Here is a 22,534-nt window from a genome sequence, read left to right on the forward strand (position 1 = left end):
CCATTTTGCCGAAGAACTAGTCCTGAAGTATTATGTGTTAGGAGGAGAACTGCCATCGGAAACTGCCGAAGTGCAGTTGGCACATTTCCGATAGAACTTTTCTTCCCAGAGGGTAGCGAACAGTACAGTTCGTTCTCCAGTTGACAATCAGGAAACTGGAATGTTGGACATACGTTTCGAGTTTACACGAACAAGCCGCCAGTTTTAACAACTCTCATTGGCTGAGAGGCAACACACCCTCAGCAAAAATTACAGTGCGTCAAAGATGGAGTATGCGATGAACTCAGCAATTTATGCCAGCTTTGCCGTTTTCAGACTTTACGTGCATGCGGAGTAAAAATCGCAAAATTATGCAGCAGGCACCACCAGATAGAAAAAAATGCGCTCTTTTCAGGCTATAGCGTCATTGTTTTAAGTTTTCTTCTCCTTTAAGCCTAAAATATCAAATATCACATGGGTCATGCACGAATAGTAGGAACTGAAGCAAATCATGTGTTATTTATGTACATTTCTTGGCGAAAAATCTTTACTCATTTGCAGTTTTAGCTGTTCTTGCATGAAAGTACACCGCACATTTTTGGGGACAAGATTTGGGTCGTGTCGGATTTATCGTACTTAAAGTGAGGCTACACTGTCTTATAACACACCTACAAGTAGAGTACTTAATATTATAACACACCTACAAGTAGAGTACTTAATATTACAACACACCTACAAGTAAATTTCTTCATATTATAACACACCTACAAGTACATTTCTTAATAATATAGCACACCTACAAGTACATTTCTTAATAATATAACACACCTACAAGTAGCTTACTTAATATTATAACATGCCTACAAGTAAATTTTTTAATATTGTAACATTTCTTAATAATATAACACACATACAAGTAGATTACTTTAGACTAACATTTTCACAATTAAAATACACCTACTAGTAAACAACTTAGGACTACAACACAAGCCATATGTAACCAAATGAAAGTCTTTCATATCAAAAAACAACATACAGAAACAAACAGAAGACAAATCTTCCTATCCATCTGCACAACCTACATGTATTCCTAATTACAGGAGATATTAACCTTGAATTACACTGAAAACCAATACTGATGGGTTCATTATGACTCAGTAGTTCACATTTTTTCAGCAATGCCGAAACATTGAGTCATAATGAAGCCTATCGCTTTCGATGCAACACCACGTGTGCTATGTAAAACCACCGCATCTCAAAGCCCAGGTTGTGTTATCACTCTCTTACACCTTTCAGACTCCTGAAACAAAATCTAAGTATGCTAATACATATAACACACACCCTGCATAACCAAGTGTTTGGGGAGTATGCTTAAATTTAAGTGTCCAAATCACACTTCCTGACATTTCAGCAAGGGGTATGGTAATCACAAACTTGTCCAAAACTGAATATGAAGGTGTGATACCAACCAATGGAAATACAAGTTTAAAAGGGAAGAAAGCCAAAAAATTGAAGTAAAGTTGTTGAGATGGACAAACGAAAAATGTATTTAAATCTAAGTTAAATGCATACAGATGTTTGAATTCTATGTTAGGCTTTATGAACCAAAAAATTATACAGCTGGAGTTGAGATACTCTGATGTCATGTTTCTTCTCTAAGCACAGCTTTTAAGGCTGGAACTGGCTTAATCTGGCATAACAGCTAAGTACCCAAACCACAGTTCAGAAAGTCAACAGGTAAAACAATATCTGAAGATCAGCTTCATTAAGAAAACTATTGCCTAAGGACAACTACTTAAATAAAATTAAACAAAAGTTTGGTCTGTTGGTGAAAATAAAGAAAGAAAAAAAAAAAAAAAGTGATGTAACCTCAAAATCCATGCAGGCAAACAGCATTCAAACATTTGCAGGCATTAAAATTTTAATTTCACCATATGTTTTTATGCATTTTTTGTTAAAGTTTTCAATAGTTTATCTTCAATTTTGAGCCGTCATTTCATTTACTATACTACAGTGTACTCACCATGGAATCTCCCTCTGACAGAAGCCTAGCTACAGGGTTGGGGCACCGGGTGTCCTCCGTGGGCTCGGGGCGTCGGCAGCAGGTGAAAAGGGCACATTCTTCGTCCAGTAACATCTCTAGATACACCTGCTGAGAAGCCTGCAGGCGCCCTGTGAGGTGGCGCTGTGCTGGCCTGGTGGGGCTGACTACTGCCGCAGGCCGGCGACTCCTCCACAGATTTCCAGTCAAAGACAAGGACCCGACCTCAGAGCTAAGCGGTGGGGTGACCCGTCGCTGGGCGGAGCTGCTGCCCGGAGAAAATACGACGTCCCTGAGGCCTGATGGCGTGCTGGTCAGGCGCTTCAGCTTTGGAACTATCACCAGGCAACGGTTTTTTCCGCCGTCCTCGGCTGAAAACAACCGTGACCTTGGAATGTTTGTAGGCGACCTTGAAACTGCTCTGCCTGATGAAGTGGACTGGATTTCTCTGAAAAATTACTGCTGGAGTGCAAAGAAGGAGATCTAAGAAAATCCGGAGTTTCAAACAACGGCTGGCAAGAAGCACCCGAGTCTGGATTGGCACCTGAGGAGTTGAAAGCGAACTGTTCGGACAGACGATGGTCTTTTCGTGAAATCTCTGCATCTGCGTGTCCATCTTTAGCCGAGTCTTGGAGGTTGTGTCCCGCCGGTGTGGCTTGACCACATTTATGCAGAACATGAGCTGCGGGCTGGTGTTCTGGTAGCACTGGTATTGCAGCAGAGTTGTGAGAGCTGGCAGGGAGATAGCAGCCAGAGGTATGAGTCATAGACTTGCAGTCTGAGAAGGCTAGGTGTCTACTAGCTCTGCTACCATCTTCACTGTCTACTGCTGAGTGATGGATGCAAGATGCTGATTGAGACTGACTTTCAAAACACAGCAGCCTGTGTGAATCATCGTTTGACTGACACCTTCCCGCATCCACGACCATTGAGACAGCGTGGGAACCCTTCTCAGCCTCAGGGCAAGGGCGGGGCAAAGTTAAGGCACCAACCGATTGTAAAGCCAGCGGTGTCCAGATAGGAGGTGCCACAAAATCTCCGTCTAAGCCATCCACACAGGTAGACGTCGTCTGGGGTGTTTTTTTCTCCGCAACTGGAGACACAATCTTAAGATCAACACCACCAAAGTGAGGGGCCACCGCGTCGCCAGACCACGGCTTTGTCAAAGAAACTGAAGTTTTTGAAGTTTGAGCGCAGCAATGATTGTCTTGTTTTTTTGCCGCCTCCAATTCAGAACACGTCAGCTGCTTTTCTCCTGTTCCTTTTGATTCACCTGAGAAGGTTATGGTCTCTATCAGTTTTAAGTCTTCCACCTTCTTAGTGATGAATGGAGTTAGATGAACATCCACGTTCTCCGACGACTCAAATGTTTTATCACAAGGGGGAAAACTGTCTGATATACATCCAGTTGTGACAGACTTGACAGACAAATCAAGGGGTAGCAATGCATTATCTGCAGAACTCTGACAATTGCTTGACTGTATCTTTTGTGAAATGTCAGATTTTTGTTTGTGTATTACCAGGCTGTCACCACAGCTTGACCTGGTCTCTAAATCTGAACGGACTATATTTTGTGGTGGAATATTTTCAATCCCTGAAACATCACATGCATTCTGCTCATTTCTCAATCTTTTCTTCAAAGACTTTTCCACAGCAGCCAAATCCTCTTTCAGTTTCTTTATGCGTGACAATTCGTCAACAATACCTTCAGGGTCTTGCAAACAGCTCAACTTTTTGGCCTTATTGTTTAATTTTCCCAAAAATTTCTGTGACTCATTTATATTTTGATTCAATTCATCTACACTTTGTCGTCTATGTTTTAAAGTGTTGCTTATAAATTTTGTCACTTCTGGAAACACTGTTTCGGCAACCATATCTCCACTTTGTTGACTGTTACTTTCTACATTAGTATCCGCTTTCTTCAAAACAGGTCCCGCTCCTGACACCAAATTATTGTCGTTGTTGTCATGTGCTTTACATCTGAGAGGAACTTCCTTGAGTGGAAAGTCTTTTACCACAACTTGTCTTTTACTGTCTGGTTGGTTTCTTACATCCAAACCTATTTCTGTCTGTGATGTATTCTTATCAAAGCTAGCTTCCTCGACCTTCTCCAAGTTACACTTCACTGACTGTAAATCACCAATAAAAAAGATAATGAACATTTCACCAAACAACACAACAGCTGGTCTTGGTATATTTAACTTTGAGCAAAAGCTTTCCCCACACATGCATTCATTTTTCAGTGATGCAGCATAAAACATTGAGACACTGGGGTATTAAATGCCAAATTCAGACGTGCTATTAAAATGTAAAGATCATGTATCAAGTAACCTGCGCAGTTATCGCAGGCTGTATCATGTAACATATCAAAATTTAGATATAAGGCTAGCGTTGTGAATTTGCTGTGTGTGTTAATATATATATATACTTATTCTTCTAATTTTTGAACACCTCATCAGCTCTTTTTAACCAATATACACGGTCAGTACATCTAATGACCACAATATTCATACATCTTTACTTTCCCACAAATCAGAGAGTGAAATGTAATTCCTTGCTTTCAGCACAATTTATATCCGTCCTAAAAAGTAAAAGAAATAGGGTACACCAAAGAATGCAGGGGCCATTCACAAATATACACACATCCTTTACTCAAAGATAATGTCGGATACAGCTTAAAGAGGGGATTTAGAATGATGCATGACAGGAATAAGGGCCTTTAATGTCATTTCATGATGTGTAAATATCTCCTTATCAATTCATCACCACTACAGTCCTGCATTATATGATGCATGTTACAGTCACCCTAATTCATCAACCTTTTCTCATCTGAAACAGCGAGGTTCTGTGCAATTTATGCACATTTTTAAGTTGATTTTGGAGACAAAACTACATTGCTTGGATTGGCCAATTTCAGGGCTTTAAAAAAAAAGTGAGATTTTATCAGTCTACACAAAATAATGCGTTAAAAAAATATGCTTGAATAAACAACTTGCACACGTATGAAAAGTGCTCCGAGCAAGGCATTCTTATGGATATACACAACTTCTTGGTTTCTTAACACGACATTTCGATATAGTTACTAACATCGTTATCAACTGAGTAAGTCACATATGAAAAGGTTGCAGACTTTTTCAGGACTTCCTCCAAAATTGTCCAAATTCACGTGGGCACAATCCATGTCAAATTAGGGCATTTGCTAAGGACTACTAAGGTATTCACACGATCGTCGCAGCCCTAGATGTTACCAAACCTACGATTAAGTTAAAACATTACATAATAAGAAATTCTCACTTCACAGTCACTGCTAAGCCTCATTTCTGATAACCTATTTGTTGGGAAGACAAACTACACCCTCGTCACTCTTCAAAGGGAAGGTGACAATTATCAAGGCCCTATCCTAGAAGCATCAAGCTGAGAAAAACAGATTTTACTGCTGAGTGAGAATATTACAGCACAAGCATCAGGCTCCCAAGCAATGTGTATACCACATGACCATACCCAATCAACTCCCTTCACCAATTATACAGCAGTTTATCATGTTCTTCCATGTTTCTCACACTTTGTAAGTTCTTAGCGAACAGATTATATATGATTTCCAACGTAACAACTGTCATATTCACCAGGCACCAAAATGAACCAGTACATAACACACTACCAGACCACTCTGAAGGCACTCTACTGCCTTTTTTATGCACTATATATTTGGTACCTACAGTAAAGGACCTAAAATTTCAACCAGGATTATTTGTTGCACAGTTTGCCTGATTCTGAGATTTGCTTGCAAGGTGGTTTGAGGTTTGGAAGGTGGTTTGATGTTTGCTTGCAAGGTAGTTTGTGGTTCGTTTGGAAGGTGGTTTGTTTGGAAAGTGGTTTGTTTGGAAGGTGGTTTGTGGTTCGTTAGGAAGGTGGTTTGAGGTTTGTTTGGAAGGTGGTTTGAGGTTTGTTTGGAAGGTGGTTTGAGGTTTGATGGGAAGGTGGTTTGTGGTTTGTTTGTTTGGTGGTTTGAGGTTTGTTTGGTGGTTTGAGGTTTGTTTGGAAGGTAGCTTGAGGTTCGTTTGGAAGGTGGTTGGAGGTTTGTTTGGAAGGTGGCTTGAGGTTTGTTTGGAAAGTGGCTTGAGGTTTGTTTGGAAGGTGGTTTGAGGTTTGTTTGGAAGGTGGCTTGAGGTGTGTTTGGAAGGTGGTTAGAGGTTTGTTTGGAAGGTGGATGGAGGTTTGTTTGGAAGGTGGTTGTGGTTTTTTTTCCGAGGTAGTTTGAGGTTTGTTTGGAAGGTGGTTTGAGGTTTGTTAGGAAGATGGATGGAGGTTTGTTTGGAAGGTGAGAAGGCATCCAGTTGGAAAAATGCAGCTTTCATGCAAATTATATTTGTCTCTAAAAATGGTGCATAATTTTAGGTCATTTACCCTATGTAGGAACACATGCAGTATAAATGTACATGTAACATCACAGCACGATTCTTCAACCTTTTCGCACAGTGTTTATTCAAGTATATTCTGAAGACAACATTCTCTGTAGACTGATAAACTTATACTTTATGTGAAGTCCTGAAGTCGGCCAACTCAACCAATGTAGTTTTTGTCTCAAAACTTCAAAACCTGCATAAATTGCACAGCAAGTTGCTCTTTGATATGCGATAGCGTTGAGGAATTAGGGAACTGTAATTCACCTAAAGTTTGACATGTAACAATGATCTTTCAGAAGCACGTAACGGCCTTAAAATGACTCTTTTGACACTATCACTTTCTGACAAAAAATCTAACTACTAAAAAAAAAAAAAACCTCTTAAGTAGTTGTATAAAGTGGATGGCAAACTTCAATTACCCCTCATAAGCCGCCCACACCAGTATCTCATAAACGCCCCCCTCCCCCACATCCCTATGAAAGAATACCCTTAAAAGATAAGACAAAGAGAGCTTCAGGTGCATGTGCATGCGTCTCCATCTACATTGCAGCACCAACTCTCCCCCCCTCACCCCAATCCGGATGAAGGCCTGAGGGAGAGGCCTACGTGTTGGTGTCAGTCATGCTAAGGCAGACTGTCTTACAACAACAACTCCTGGAGCCAGTCCCACACACATGTAAACACAGCTAACAACAGGCAGGGATAAACGCTCAGCATTAACAACTCTGGGTGAATGAAAAACAGCACAGTGATCATAGTTCACAAACAACATGACAGACAGAACCTTTTTTTTTTTTCCAACCCCAGCACAGAATATGGTTGACTTGCACCCGGATATATACTAGTGCCCCGTGAATTCAGATTAAAAAAAAAAAGCGAGAACACAATCAAAATCAGTCTAGCCTTTTCTACATGTGACATAAAAGGGTACCTGTGTTTGAAAATTAATAGTTGTGTGGACATAAAAGAAAAAAAAACAACAACATGTTCTAGCTTATTTCCAGGATATAAATCATAATTGCATGTTAAGAGACAATAAATATTATACTGACTTTCCAGGTAGCAGTTATCTCACCATGATAATATGGCACTCTTGTATCATTAGAGGTAAATTTAGTGGGCTGCTCAATTATATGGTAGCAGCCTGCGGGTGGTTGTGGGTTTCCACCGGGCTCTGCCTCCCACCATAATGCTGGCCGCCGTCATATAAGTGAAATATTCTTAAGTACGGTGTAAAACACTGATCAAATAAATAAATCAATGAAATGGTAAATTTTCCCCACCAATGCCATTTGTACCTTTTCTACCTCAACTATGAAGAAGCACAAAAGGGAGGGTGGGGGCTGGGGGGCTGAATGAATATGAATATCAAAATGCAGATTACAACCACAGCATGTAAGACAGAGTTCAAAGTAATGGGAATGATTACCTACAAGTAAAAGAAGCAAGGCCCAATATCTCATAAAATGTAGATGCAGGCTTGCCTCCTACCATTTCATATTGATTTATCCGGGCCGGGGTGGGGGGGGTGGGGGTGGGGGGGGTGGGGGGTGGGGTTGTGGGGGGGTGATCCTGAAAATAATTCCACTGGCAGTATCCGTCTGTGAATTTTGATTTGCTCATGACTTGTTCAATAGATTTACCTTATTACAAAGTATGTATTACAATAACTAACTCATGATTTAGAATGAGAAAAAATCCTTGGAGGATGTATGTATTTTTTGTAATGTCAGATTGTGCAAGCAGACTAGCCAGAAGTAGCAAAACTTGAATTCTGTCAACAAACTAATGCTATGATGACTTTTTGTACACTTCTACCAGACGAAGAGTCAGGTTTTATTGAACACGGAGATGCATGTATCCCCAACCCCCCAAAATGAGAAATTTTTCTTCTTTTCTGAGTTAAATTTCTTTCAAAAGTTCTCTCCCTTGGTTAAACACAATGGAAAGCAGGGAAAAAAAATTTTCTTTCATTTCCTTTCCATCCCCGCCCCTCCCCTCTCCAAAAAACAAAAAAAATTGGGTAGGTATTTCTATTTATCTGCAAGGCATTTTCTTCCAGATGAAACACAAACTCTCCAGGAAGCACTAATTTGTCTGGATGTCTGTATGATGGGCTTTCCTTGTCTCTAGTCTTTATGTCGGCCATTAGGGAAATAAACGAAGGAGTCCATCAAGCTGTCTTTTTACCTGAGGGCCTTGACATCTCTACCCTGCAGATGTTCTAAACAACCCTGACAGTCATGGACTAACAAACAATTAAATCAGTGTTTACATCACTGCTTATGGTTGATGACACGGAGTTGGCACCCAGGCCTCTTCACTGAAGACAAACTATCTATTAGGTTACCACTGACTTCCTAATAAACAAACTCAATTTAGGGGTTTGCAGGAAAATTTTCAGAGAGGAAGGCTGAGAAGAACTGAAAAACAGTGGACTAGAATGTATTTCATTAGTATATTTACTGATTTTATAGGTATTTATTTATTTATTAGTTTGGTTTTTAACAGCAAGGGCCAGCAAGTGGCAGGGAACCAGGTTCCAGTTTTTTTTTCACACGTCAAAAATTCACACAGCTACAGTGTTAAGATTTTGCCCTTGGAAGTTTAAAATTTGTACACTGATTCTTTACTGAAAAACAATGTACAAACCACAATTTTGAGTTCCTTCCTGTTCCTGACTCAACTCTTAAGCTGTTTGATAAGTACAAGCCCAGTGCCTGTTTTTATATTAAGCAACTTAAGACTTAAGTCAAACACTGCAAGTCCATAACATCTTAAGGACTAAGTCAAAAATTCAAACACAGCTACAATTAAAACATTTTGCTCAAAGAAATTTAAAATCTGTACACTGATTCTTTACTGAGTTACTTCCTGTTCCTGACTCAACTCTTAAGCCGTTGATAAGTACAAGCCCAGTGCCCGTTTTTATATCAAGCAACTTAAGACTTAAGCCCTACATTGCAAGTCTGAATTTTGGACTTCTGTCTTGAAGACTTTTTATAAACACGGGCCCACAGCCTTAACAATCCGAGCCAGCAAGGCTCAAGATTAAGTTTGAAATCATAATAAACAAGTACTGACGGCAGACAGGTTGATGGGTAGAGAAAAACAATGCCCTTTGCCCTGTACCTGACAAACCTTGTGGCTAACAGTAGTAGCAACAGGATCTGGCAGAGAATCAGAAACAAGTGACTATTCTTCTTCAATGATGTTGTGTACGTTATAGCACCAAAGAGTAAGGAAAGTTACAAATACTGACAAACAAAAATCTGTAAAAGTGTGTATGACCAGAGCAGAGCAGCCTATTCTACTGGCCACTGTGATGAATATCTGTGAAAAGTGTGTATGACCTGGGCAGAACAGCCTATTCTACTGGCCAATGTGATGAATATCTGTGAAAAGTGTGCATGACCTGGACAGAGCAGCCTATTCTACTGGACAATGTGATGAATATCTGTGAAAAGTGTGCATGACCTGGGCAGAGCAGCCTATTCTATTGGCCAATGTGATGAATATCCGTGAATAGTGTGCATGACCAGGGCAGAACAGCCTATTCTACTGGTCAATGTGATGAATATCTGTGAAAAGGGTGTATGACCAGGGCAGAGCAGCCTGTTCTGCTGGCCAATGTGATGAATATCTGTGAACAGTGTGTACGACCAGGGCAGAACAACCTGTTCTACTGGCCAATGTGATGAATATCTGTGAAAAGTGTGTATGACCAGGGCAGAACAGCCTATTCTATTGGCCAATGTGATGAATATCTGTGAAAAGTGTGTATGACCAAGGCAGAACAGCCTACTCTACTGGCCAATGTGATGAACACTAGTCCCAAATATCTTCATCCATCAATCATATGAAATACATATTAATGTCTTTTGGCAAAGGTAAAATTTCCAACTTTCCTGAGATATCATTATGAATGGGAAATCCAAATGGCCTGATAATTACATACTGCTTACTACAGATATTTCCGGTAATCTATCAAAACCAATGAAATTATTTATCTGACTGGAAGTCAAGAATTTTTTATTTCATACCACAGCTTTGTAGGGAGATGCAGATGAACACCTACTAACACCAAAACCCATTCTTCATAAGAATCACTTATTCTAAAATAAAAGCAAAAATTGGAGCTGGACTCTGTCTTTGAGACACCCTATTCTGACAAAACTAACATGGAGAAGATAGAAAAAATGGGGGAAAATTGGAAATGAGACAGCCTGATTTTAAATCCTGGCTAACACAATGCGTCCCTAAGAAAACCTCGTCTGAAGTACACCTCTATGAACGCATTTTGACATATGGCACGACCCAATGGTAATGGCTTGTCACAACACCCAGTTCCTTTCCCAGTATAAGGTAACACAATACCACACCAAAAAAGCAAACTCCATTTTTCACGGTTGAAAGCATGCACCATAAATCTATCGGTAACATCTTAATGCCTCTGTAGCATTCATGCCAAAATTTGATTTGTAACCCGTTTTGACATAACCGGACACACCCTAGTGGTCATAGCTGTCAAAACAGCCAGACCAGTCCTATAGTAAAACAGGAGACATACTTCTCTGAGTTACTACTGTACAACACTTAAAAGTCTGGCCTGTTAAAATGCACCCTCACAAGAAACATACACGCACAGGAAAACACCTCAAAATGAAATTTCTTAAAAAGTTTTTTCTGATAAAGAATTGATCAAGAAAAAAAAAAAAAAATTAACTCTATCATGACCCTTATAAGACATGAAGGAAAATATATCAAATAAGAGAGGCGAAATATAAAATTGTGCTTCACCTGTTAAAGCGCAGCATTTTCAGATGACATGTTTTTGTTTGATTTTGATTGGTTAAATAAACCTTGTAGGCTCACTTAATGTTTTTTTAGATTAATTTCTTATCAGAACACTTCAAAATTATCATTTTAAGGCCTTTATCAACATCTGAATATGCATTCTTACATACCAAACATTAGGTGAAATACAGTACTTCTCCACTGTACAGGGTGTAGCTGCTGGCAGCCTGAGGGTAGGGCTGTGGCATTGATGAACTACGTGTGCATATACATTTATATCACTGTTAGGAGGATGAGAAGGAGCAGTGATGGTAACAGATGTGCACGTATACAAACATGTAGGAAGACCAGAATGACTATTAATGCTGACTCAGCAAAACACAAATCTCTGACTGGCCAAATCTGACAGGCCACCCCTGCAGTATTAGAACTGGTAGCTAGTTCTTTGATTAGACTGGGGTGGGGGTGGGGGTGGTTGTGGGGGGAATTTTAAGATAATTTAATTAAGATGAACAGTGTACAGTCCACTTTAGTTATTTTAGAAGTGGATCTAGGGTGTAAAACAGACCAAAAACAGCCATAGCCAATTTTTCCGGATGTGCTTAGTATGTGTGCATGTACATCTAATTCAACTTTGAATCTGAAGTTTACACCTGAGGCCACACCTTGTTACAGGAGGATGAAGGTGATATTGAAAATACCGGCATTCCTGTGTTGATAAATAAAAATAACCAGCAGCTAAAATATTGGTTAAAATTGATGAGATGGTGGCACTTTCGATTTCTTCAGAGTGGGGGGAACTGAAATTGGAACTAGGTAATGACGTCTGCAAGTAGTTCAAAGTAGCAAAGTTGTACGCGGCGAAGACATGATCTTCTGAATTCTAATTCTGATTTAATTCTGAATTCATATCAAATCAGTATACAGGAATAATGAAGTCTATAACATCAAAATAAGCCAGATTTAACCAATGCATCTGAACTTCACAAACCGCAATTTTCTAATCACGTTTCTGAGTTGCCATGGTGGATTTTTAGGCTGCTCCTCCAAATATTAAGATGATGTTCTTCATTAACAATAGCTATTTATAGCTTCTTCGGTTCATTATTAAAACAAAAACTTAATTTTAAGACCCTCAAAAAAAAGCTGTCGATCACCTTTTAATGGTGTAATCTGAATAAAATAGATTTCAGATCTCGCAAAAAACATAACTTTGTCAAAAGAGAAAAACAGAAGGGGTTACAATCGTAGACTATGAGTACCAATGCTCTCTATTTATTCATTTATTTGATTGGTGTTTTACTCCGTACTCAAGAATATTTCACTTATACGACGGTGGCCAGCATTATGGTGGGAGGAAATCGGGCAGGCCATCCGCAGGCTGCTAACAAACCTTCCCACGTACGGCCTGACAGGAAGCCAGCATGAGCTGGACTTCAATCACAGCGACCGCATTGGTGAGAGGCTCCTTGGTCATCACACTGTGCTAGTGCACTAACCAACTGAGCCACGGAGGCCCCTCCAATGCTCTCAAAGCGTGCTTTTCATATATCATGCAACACATTCACACAATACTCAATTATATTCAGAGGGTAATATACAAAATTTTAAACCTTCAATGGATCAAAAGACATACTCAATGTAACCTGTTACTTTCATAATTATCCTCAAATTAGTTTTAAACATACAAATTATAGAAAACCTTGGGCACGTTTAATTAAACTCACTTAACTAAGTAAGCACTTCACTACCATGACTAAGTATGTTGTATAGAAACAAAGCTAAGGGCGACTTAACAGTAAGTACGCTTCATGAAATTTAAATCCACTTCTTTACAATATCTGATTTTAAAGTTTTGGTGAATTTATTTTTTTTGTTTAGGGCTTTTCGATCATATAGCTGCATCTTCAACAGGAAAAACTGCTAGGACTGCCCATATTTTCCACAAGTTAAATGATTTTCAAATTTCAGTTTTACTTTTATACCCTCATTAAAAAAAATTAATTCTGCCTGTAAAATAACAAATTAAGCTGGTGTGGCTTGAGTTTAAACTCAAACTTGCTTCATACAGAATACCAGTTTCCTGGCTGATTTTTTTATTAATTTATTTGATTGGTACTTTATGCCATACTCAAGAATATTTCACTTATATATGGCAGCCAGCATTATGGTGGGAGGAAACCGGGCAGAGCACGGGGGTAATCCACAGCCATCCGCAGGTTGCTGAGAGACCTTCCCATGTATAGCCAGAGAGGAAACCAGCATGAGCTGGACTTGAACTCACAGCGACTACATTGGTGAGAAGCTCCTGGGTCATTATGCTGCGCTAGCATGCTAACTAGTTTACTGGTTGAAATAAGTTAACCCATAATAATTCATTCAGGATTCACTTGTTCATTCATGCTTTAATTCATTCATTCAGGCTTTGATCCATTCATTCATACATAAACAAGCAAGCTAAAAGCACAAGTTCATAGAGACTTACCTTGATTAACATTAGCGAAACTATTTTTCTACAGCATTCCAGACAAGCAATAGTAGTGTCAGTTTGGGTGTCCTGAACAGTTCCCACAAACTTGAAACAGTGTCTGATATGGTGTCCTTGGACCCTGGCCAAGTCTCATCAAACAAACTGCTAACGTCAAGAAACAGCATCTAAAGTCCCTGCAAAGAGTCTAACCACAGCTTAGTGCCCGACAGCTCACAGTATAAGGTCCAGACTGCTCACCATACAGGGCAACAGAGTGCACGTAAGAAAAACAACAGGGCCAAAGTTGGTTTTTCAGCATCAAGGTACTGTCCTTCCAAATACTGACCCTCAAAAAGTACCCTTTATAGGCAAAAAAATACAGACCAAAATTAGCCCTATACAGTACGACTGTGATCAAAAACCAACAGAGCACAAAAGATGAAAGCTAATGAAGGAAGTCAGGAGCGCATCTGCCGGTGACTTCTTCCTATCACCTGCTGCCTTTCTAGCTGCTGATTGTAACAACCCACGGCCAACAATAACGAGATCTCGTCCCCCTTATTACGGATCAATGTGTCAGCTGGACAGGTTTGTCCTTAAAGCTGCCTAGGCTGTATTCTTAATGCTGCGAGCCTGTGCCCAGGCTTCGCACCGGTCAACCTGTCTCCGACACAACATCAGACAGCACGTGGACAATTGCGTAATCCTTCCCTCACATTAGTCACAATGCGCCTGCCTGCCTGTCTTAGACAGATGCATGTGCAGGACATCTTCTGTAATCAGAGTCTGTGAACATAAACAACAAGCCCCTGGGTGCCTGCCTGCTTGGTTACGGCTGGAACTGGGGGTAAGGGAGAGGGTGTGCAGACAGGAGCATGAGTCATATTTACTGGAGAGAGGGGATGATGATGACAGCCTCAGAACCCTGCTTAGCATCTCTCTCACATACACACACACTTTAAACTACTGTAAATCAAAGGCTTTTTGCCGATTTTAATACCGTCATATATCACACACCCTATTAGTATACATACCCTAATTTCTTAAACATAAAACATTTCATAATCAAGTGTGAAATGTTATATAGTAAGTTTTAAACTTAGGCTTGGAAAGTTCTCATCCACATCAAATTGCAGGTGGGCAGCAGAAAGTAAGAACTGGACACTGGACAAAAACCTTAATCACAGGTAATGCAATGAGCAAGCAAACTGCTACACTTTGGACAAAACCCAGAAATCACCTAACCAACATAGAGTCAAAAGATAAAAGAGCTTTTTGTGATCCCTGCAGGAGTTCGAAGTGGGACGTATTGTGTCATTTCAGTGAAGCTGGACATTCAACTGCAATATCAACAGCGCGATGTCATGGTAGGTAGACCAAATATGTCACAGATGAAACCGAAGAACGCAACAGGATTAGCGTTGAGAAACAAAGACTTGTGATGTGCACGGCCTAATTCCCACTAGCGCCACATTTTGTGAGAGGAAAATCAGTGGGTACCCCATTGACAGCTGTGACAGAATGTCACATCATATGCTATCTCTAATTCCTCAACCTTTTCCCATGTGACTTATGCACGTTTTTGATTTCAATTTGGAGACAAAACAACATTTTGTTGGGTTGGCCAATTTCAGGGTTAACAAAAGTGCAATTTTGTCAGTCTGCACAGAATAACACCATCACAATGAATAAACATCTTGGAAATAAGCGAAAATGTTGAAGAATTACAGTAAATGAACCTGGCATGTGAGCTGATCCTTGGTCTTAAGAAAGGGCATCCATATTGCTGCCCCTAGGCCTGACAACAATGGAAACATGGAAACAATGGAAATAATGGAAACCATGGAAACAATGGAAACCATGGAAACAGGAAAACCACAGAAACAATGGAAATCATGGAAACGCTGAACATTCCCTGTCCTGGAATGGAATTAAACCCAAGTCTTATGGGACCTAGACAAATTGTTTCAAGTTTTATCACAACGAGCTGAAAAAGTCCTGCTGTAACAAGTGACACAAAAATGTTAGGATGCTGTCATTCTTCAAGCTTTTCACATGTTGGCAAGGCGTGTATTCGAACATATTCTGAAGGCACTATTTTGTGTAGATTGATACAATTACATATACACTTCTTGTGAAATTGGCAAATCCAACCAATGTAGGTTTTTCTCCTTTATCAACATAAACTGTGAATAAACTGCACTAAAAGTTGCTCTTTCATACGCCAATAGGAATGAAGGTACTATTTTGATTACACTTCAAAACAGTTTCACGAAAGACACATTTGTGTCACCGAGACATAGCGAAACAGATCATTGCTAAATTACTGTTAACAAAATATTGCTTAACATCTTTGACAGGTCACATGGTACAGTAGGGCTTTCCGTATCTGAAAACTCCAAATTTATCTACTGAAATGTCAGTACCTTAACCATTGTGCCACAAACTATTCCTTCAAAACCCAAATTGTATGATGTTCAATTTGATTTCAACATTTGTAATTTAATAGCCACAGCATGATGCTTAACATATATTACAATATTTTAGACAACATTAAGTTAACTGAAAATCTTTTTCTTGTACTTTCTTCCCCAAAACTTGTAACAGTTCCACATAAGTTGTAATTACCATCATTTGATTCAAACAAGGTGTAGAAAGGATTTTAGAATTTTGTGAAATTTGACCTTACCTCCGCTGTCTCAACGGAGGCAAAACTTGTACCGCCACGGCACACTCAAGTTTACCCACTAGTCATTGGAAAAGAACAAGAGGAGAGAAAAGAATAATTGTCAATTACTTTGGTTCAGCCTAAGGTTATAATCTTATTAACAAGAAGGCTAAAACCATATCAAACACACAAACGGGTTCAACGAGACAAAAACCAATTATGATGCAACAAAACAACGGAAGAAAAAAGAAATATTGCGCATATAAAGTTTGACTCGTCATCATTACGTCATCAATTACACATCACTGCAGAGAAGGTCAGAGAATTATGCCAAACAAACCATCGCATGTGCTTTCTGTTCGGAGACTTTATTCCTTTTTGATTCATCATTAAGCCATTTTTTAAACTTTTAAAAAATTTTTAAAAAACAATTCTTGGCAAAAAACATGATGAGATCACGTACAACCAGTTCAAATGTTTTACAAAGAGAAGGAAAAATGTCAAAACTACAAAGAGAAGGAAAAATGTCAAAACTACAAAGAGAAGGAAAAATGTCAAAACTACAAAGAGAAGGAAAAATGTTAAAACTACAAAGAGAAGGAAAAATGTTAAAACTACAAAGAGAAGGAAAAATGTTAAAACTACAAAGAGAAGGAAAAATGTCAAAACTACAAAGAGAAGGAAAAATGTCAAAACTACAAAGAGAAGGAAAAATGTCAAAACTACAAAGAGAAGGAAAAATGTCAAAACTACATGTAGCCTGAGAAATTCATTATCCACTTACATAACCGGTATGTTTCATCTTATTTTTATGAAAATTTTTCAATGTGGAAAGTTTTTCTTTGAATTACAGTTTGAAATGTTTGTCATCACCAATGTTTGCCATCGCCAATGCATTAGAGATAGTGATACACACACATTTTGAAGAAACCGAGGAGTTGCAAGATTGGACATTTTCATCAATCAATTAGGGGTTACCTGACAGCTTGTTGCTAGACCACAGCTAACACCCGGTAATGGACCAATGACAGGCGAGAGCCGCGAGCTAAGTTATGACAGTACCTCAGGTAAACACAAACTCCCCCGGACAGACATTTTCTATGTGAAGTCAGTGGGCAAGTCCAAAACAGAACCACATGTGAGTGGGATCTGTACATACAGACATGTGCAAAACTGAAAGACAAGCCAGGGGCCATAAAAAACATGGGCACACACACAGTCTCGAGGATTCACCCCCCAAATGGTATCTGATTTCTCCTCAGGGGAACCCACACTAGTACCCAGGCATAGTGCTGTCACATTGGGCAGAGATGAGAGGTTACCTTGTGTTATTCTGTTTACAATAACAAAGTTGCTTGCATATAAACAGAAAAAAAAAATACTAAAAAATTACCAGCAGCTAAATTGTCCATTAAAAACATGGTTTACTTGTTATCATTTAAAGACAGATAATTGTTCCAATCCTAAAGAAACTGTTAACATGAATGCATGGGGGGGAAAAAAAACAAAAACAAAACAAGCTAACCTACAATCATCTCAATATTTGTTTATTCCAATGCACTTTGAGAAATATCCGAGTGGGAATCACCATTTTGGCTTGTTTATTACCTGTTTTGCATATCGTGCGCATTTCGGAAGCTGCTTAAATTTAGCTGTTGACATGCCACGTGTTAATTGTTGTCTGCCTGTGTATCCACAACCTGAGGGGCTCTTTTCACAACATAGCAAGAAGGCTTGAACCTGGCTTTTGAAAAACAATGACAAACCACCAAAACCATCCAGTAAGTTTTAGGGCTATTAAGATGGCTTTGTTGCCTTCCTTTCAGGGCAGTTGTTGTTTCAATTCCAACAATTTAATTTTTCACAAGTGAAAAAAAAAAAAAGTGTTGCCGACCAAAATTCTCGCCTCGATCAGCAGATTACCATGACAGCCTCCCCTCATCACAAATACTGGATGTTTCCTGCTGGACACCCTGTTCACAACAGCTACATGTAAACAGCCAAACATCAACTCATAGGATTCAGACAAAGGTCAAAGGTCATTTTGAACATTTTCACTCTGATCAGGTATGGGGAACAGTGAATCCATGTATGGAGTTTTGTTCCAACTGGCTTAGTAGACAGGCACACATACAGCAAGTATAGACTGGAGACAGTGTATACTCCACAGATTCAAGAAAGAGCCAGTGGGTTTCACAACGGGGGGAAAAAATTTAATGGAAAACCGCATACTTTGGGAGAAAAAAAAAATGCAAGGTTTTCATTCAGAGTTGCAGGAGGAGCTCAGAGTTCAAAAGTAACTGAAAGTAACTATGCCACAATTACTACTGATTTAAATAAGAAGAATATATTCAAAGTAGGCAGCTATGGGAGTTACGGCAGTAGACAGCTGTCTGCAGCCTGCTGCTTGCCCTTTTTTGAACACCCTGAACATGTACGAGGAATCTGTGATTTTTTATGTTTACCTGTACTTCACAGGTAACCGTGGTACACAGGTACTTATCCTCTGCCACATACCTTGAATAAAAACCTGTGAATGCATATTAAAGTTAACCAAAATTATACACAGAAACCTTCACTTCTCATTTTATACCATAACTTGTTCAAATAATGAAAAAAGGAGGTGTGCATATGTGGAAAGTGTATATTTTGGGAGTTCTGCTCCCATTTGGAACATTTGTGGTTGCAAATCAGGCCACTGGGAATGGGGTCAAATATAGGCCTCTGGTGCACCGGTAGATTATGCCCGAGTCATATTACATGTATAAATCTTTATTGGATTTGACAGCCATACTCTATGTTTTAATAACAGTTTTATACAGGTTTAATGATTTACCATCAAGTTCTTGACAGTCAAATTTGTTAAAAGTTTCATTCAAGACACAACACAACACATAGGCACGGGTATCTTGTGTGGCTCAGAGGGCCACACCCGTGCATCATGGCATTACCCCTCAGTATTTCCTTGCATGCCCAGCAGCCTGCTAACAGCTAAACTTGCAGTAACAAAGTTACTTTCCCTCTGGTCTCTCCCCGTGTTATGTTGTACATTTGTTCTAATTGGTTCTATGCAGGGATGTTACAAATTTCGGTCAGTAAAGGTGGTCTAATAATGGTAAAACACAGAGAAGATTGCAGAAATTAGTCCCCTCCTGGTGTGTCACATCATGAATTAGTCCCATAATGGTGCCACACATCATGAATTAGTCCTATACTGGTGTGCCACATCATGAATTAGTCCTATACTGGTGTCACATCATGAATTAGTACTATACTGGTGCGTCACATCATGAATTAGTCCTATACTGGTGTGTCACATCATGAATGAGTCCTATACCAGTGCGTCACATCATGAATTAGTCCTATACCGATGCGTCACATCATGAATTAGTCCTATGCCAGTGTGTCACATCATGAATTAGTCCTATACTGGTGTGTCACATCATGAATTAGTCCTATAATGGCGCCTCACATCATGAATTAGTCCTATACTGGTGTGCCACATCATGAATTAGTCCTATACTGGCACCTCAAATCATGAATTAGTCCTATACTGGTGAGTCACATCATGAAGTAGTCCTAAGCGGGCGCGTCACATTATAAATTAGTCTTACACTGGCATGTCACATCATGAATTAGTCCTATACAAGTGCGTCACATCATGAAGTAGTCCTATACTGGCATGTCACATCATGAATTAGTCCTATACCAGTCCGTCACATCATGAATTAGTCCCCCACTGGTGTGTCACATCATGAATTAATCCTATACCGGTGCCTCACATCATGAATTAGTCCTATACTGGTGTGTCACATCATGAATTAGTCCTATACTGGTGTGCCACATCATGAATTAGTCCTATACTGGCACCTCAAATCATGAATTAGTCCTATACTGGTGAGTCACATCAAGAAGTAGTCCTAAGCGGGCGCGTCACATTATAAATTAGTCTTACACTGGTGTGTCACATCATGAATTAGTCCTATACTGCCGCCTCACATGAATTAATTCAATACTGGCTCCACACACAATGAATTAGTCCTACACTGGTGCCTCACATCATGAATTAGTCCTATACCGATGCCTCACATCATGAATTAGTCCTATACTGGTGTGTCACACTATGAATTAGTCCTATACCGATGCCTCACGTCATGAATTAGTCCTACAGGTGCATCACATCATGAATTAGCCCTATACCGGCAAGTCATATTATGAATTAGTCCTATACTGGTGTGTCACATCATGAATTAGTCCTATACCGGTGTGTCACATCATGAATTAGTCCTATACTGGCGTGTCACATCATGAATTAGTCTTATACTGGTGTGTCACATGATGAATTGTCCTATACTGGCGCCTCACATCATGAATTAGCCCTATACCGGCAAGTCATATCATGAATTAGTCCTATACTGGCGCCTCACATCATGAATTAGCCCTATACCGGCAAGTCATATCATGAATTAGTCCTATACTGGCGCCTCACATCATGAATTAGCCCTATACCGGCAAGTCATATCATGAATTAGTCCTATACTGGTGTGTCACATCATGAATTAGTCCTATACTGGCGTGTCGCATCATGAATTAGTCCTAAACTGGCTCCACAAATCATGAATTAGTGTCATTTACTTGATTGGTGCCTTACAACGTACTGAAGAATATTTCCCTTATACATCCTGCATTAGAACTCAGATAAAAATATAGACCTAGAAATTAATGTCAAATTTCAGCCTATAAAGGTGGTTAATAATAGTATGGCATTTCATGATGGTAAAACATAGAGCATTTCAATCATTAGCATTGGTGTGTTCCTTTCTGTTATTTTAAATGAAATTTGATTCACAATAACTTACCCAGAATTTACGTTGGTCAAGCAATATTTTGAACTTGTTACCTAAGAAATAACAACTTTAAAGTGATTTGAAACTTTTACTTAGGGCTAAGATCGCTCCAGATACTGGCGCCTGGGCTTCCTACAAGGAATGTACAATGATTTCTGGATGTCGGCCTTTAAGGTAATATGAGGTCAGGCAGAATGAGACCTCTGATGATAACAAGGCTCTGTGTCAGACAGTGAGGAGCTGTAACATTCAACATCACCACTGTGTGGCCCATGCTCTGGGGGTTAGTCAAACAGACCACCCTGCCAGCAGAGCCCAGCCCACATATATCATCCTTTATCACACCACCCAGACACAAGAAGCATTTAGCCCCAGGGTTTATTTATTCATTTTTTTTTTCTTCTCTGATTTCAACTTAGTAATTATAGTGAAGAAGTCAAGGCATCTCCACATAAAGTTCAAATGTTACATCAGGTTTTCATCTACTCCTATCTGAATTAAGAAGTATAAAATTTCAGGTTGTTTGATCTGTGCAGACAAGTTTTAATACCAATATTAAAAAATACCTAATTTTTATGACCTACATATAGCTGCCACTAAATGTCTAACTGTCCTTTAATCACAATTTCCTGGGGATCACCTTGTTAACATAGGCTGTGAGTTCAAGTCCAGCTCATACTGGCTTCCTCTCCGGCCTTAAGCGGGAAGGTCTGCTAGCAACATGCGGACGGTCGTGGGTTTTCCCTGGGCTCTGCCTGGTTTTCACCCACCATAATGCTGGCTGCCGTCGTGTAAGTGAAATATTCTTGAGTACGGCGTAACACCAATCAAATAAATAAATAAATATTAACATAGGCTAATTTCCATAGTGAACATTTCTTGTTTGAAGTGAGAAGACAAGACACAGACATCCTCTTTCGAAGGTGGGACAGATGATGGACTCCCTCTGGTTTTGGCAAAAACTTTTTATCAGTCTGACTGACATTTAATGACAAAAACTTTATTTCCAGAGGGTAACATATATACGTGTATACAACAAGAAACACTGTTAAGGTGAGATGGAAAAATTACTCACTATCTGCTTTAAAAAAAAATGCACTTTCAGAAGCACATAAAAATTTTTTCTGGTAAGAAATTAATCAAAAAAAAAAAAAAAAAAAAATTCTTAACAGGACCTATATTTGTTTGATCTGATTTATCTGATTTTTTACGATGTACAAGAATATTTTACTTATGTGACGGCAACCATCATTATGGCAGGTGGGTGGGGATGGGCGGAGGTGGGCAGGGGTGGGGCATTTTGGACCCACGGCTTAGAGGCCATATAAA

The 22,534-nt window shown here is 39.4% G+C and overlaps 1 protein-coding gene across 1 annotated transcript in view; it reads right to left on the reverse strand.

The window, feature by feature from the left end:
* Nucleotides 1–22,534, reverse strand: part of LOC135477946 (uncharacterized) — a 45,706-nt gene that overhangs the window by 13,540 nt on the left and 9,632 nt on the right. The window contains exon 2 of the mRNA XM_064758181.1: nt 2,003–4,149. Coding sequence (XP_064614251.1) covers nt 2,359–3,894 — 1,536 coding nt within the window. The 5' untranslated portion in view covers nt 3,895–4,149 and the 3' untranslated portion in view covers nt 2,003–2,358. The remainder of the gene's footprint in view (nt 1–2,002; nt 4,150–22,534) is intronic.

This window comes from Liolophura sinensis, chromosome 11, assembly GCF_032854445.1.
Source record: "Liolophura sinensis isolate JHLJ2023 chromosome 11, CUHK_Ljap_v2, whole genome shotgun sequence".
NCBI lineage: Eukaryota > Metazoa > Mollusca > Polyplacophora > Chitonida > Chitonidae > Liolophura > Liolophura sinensis.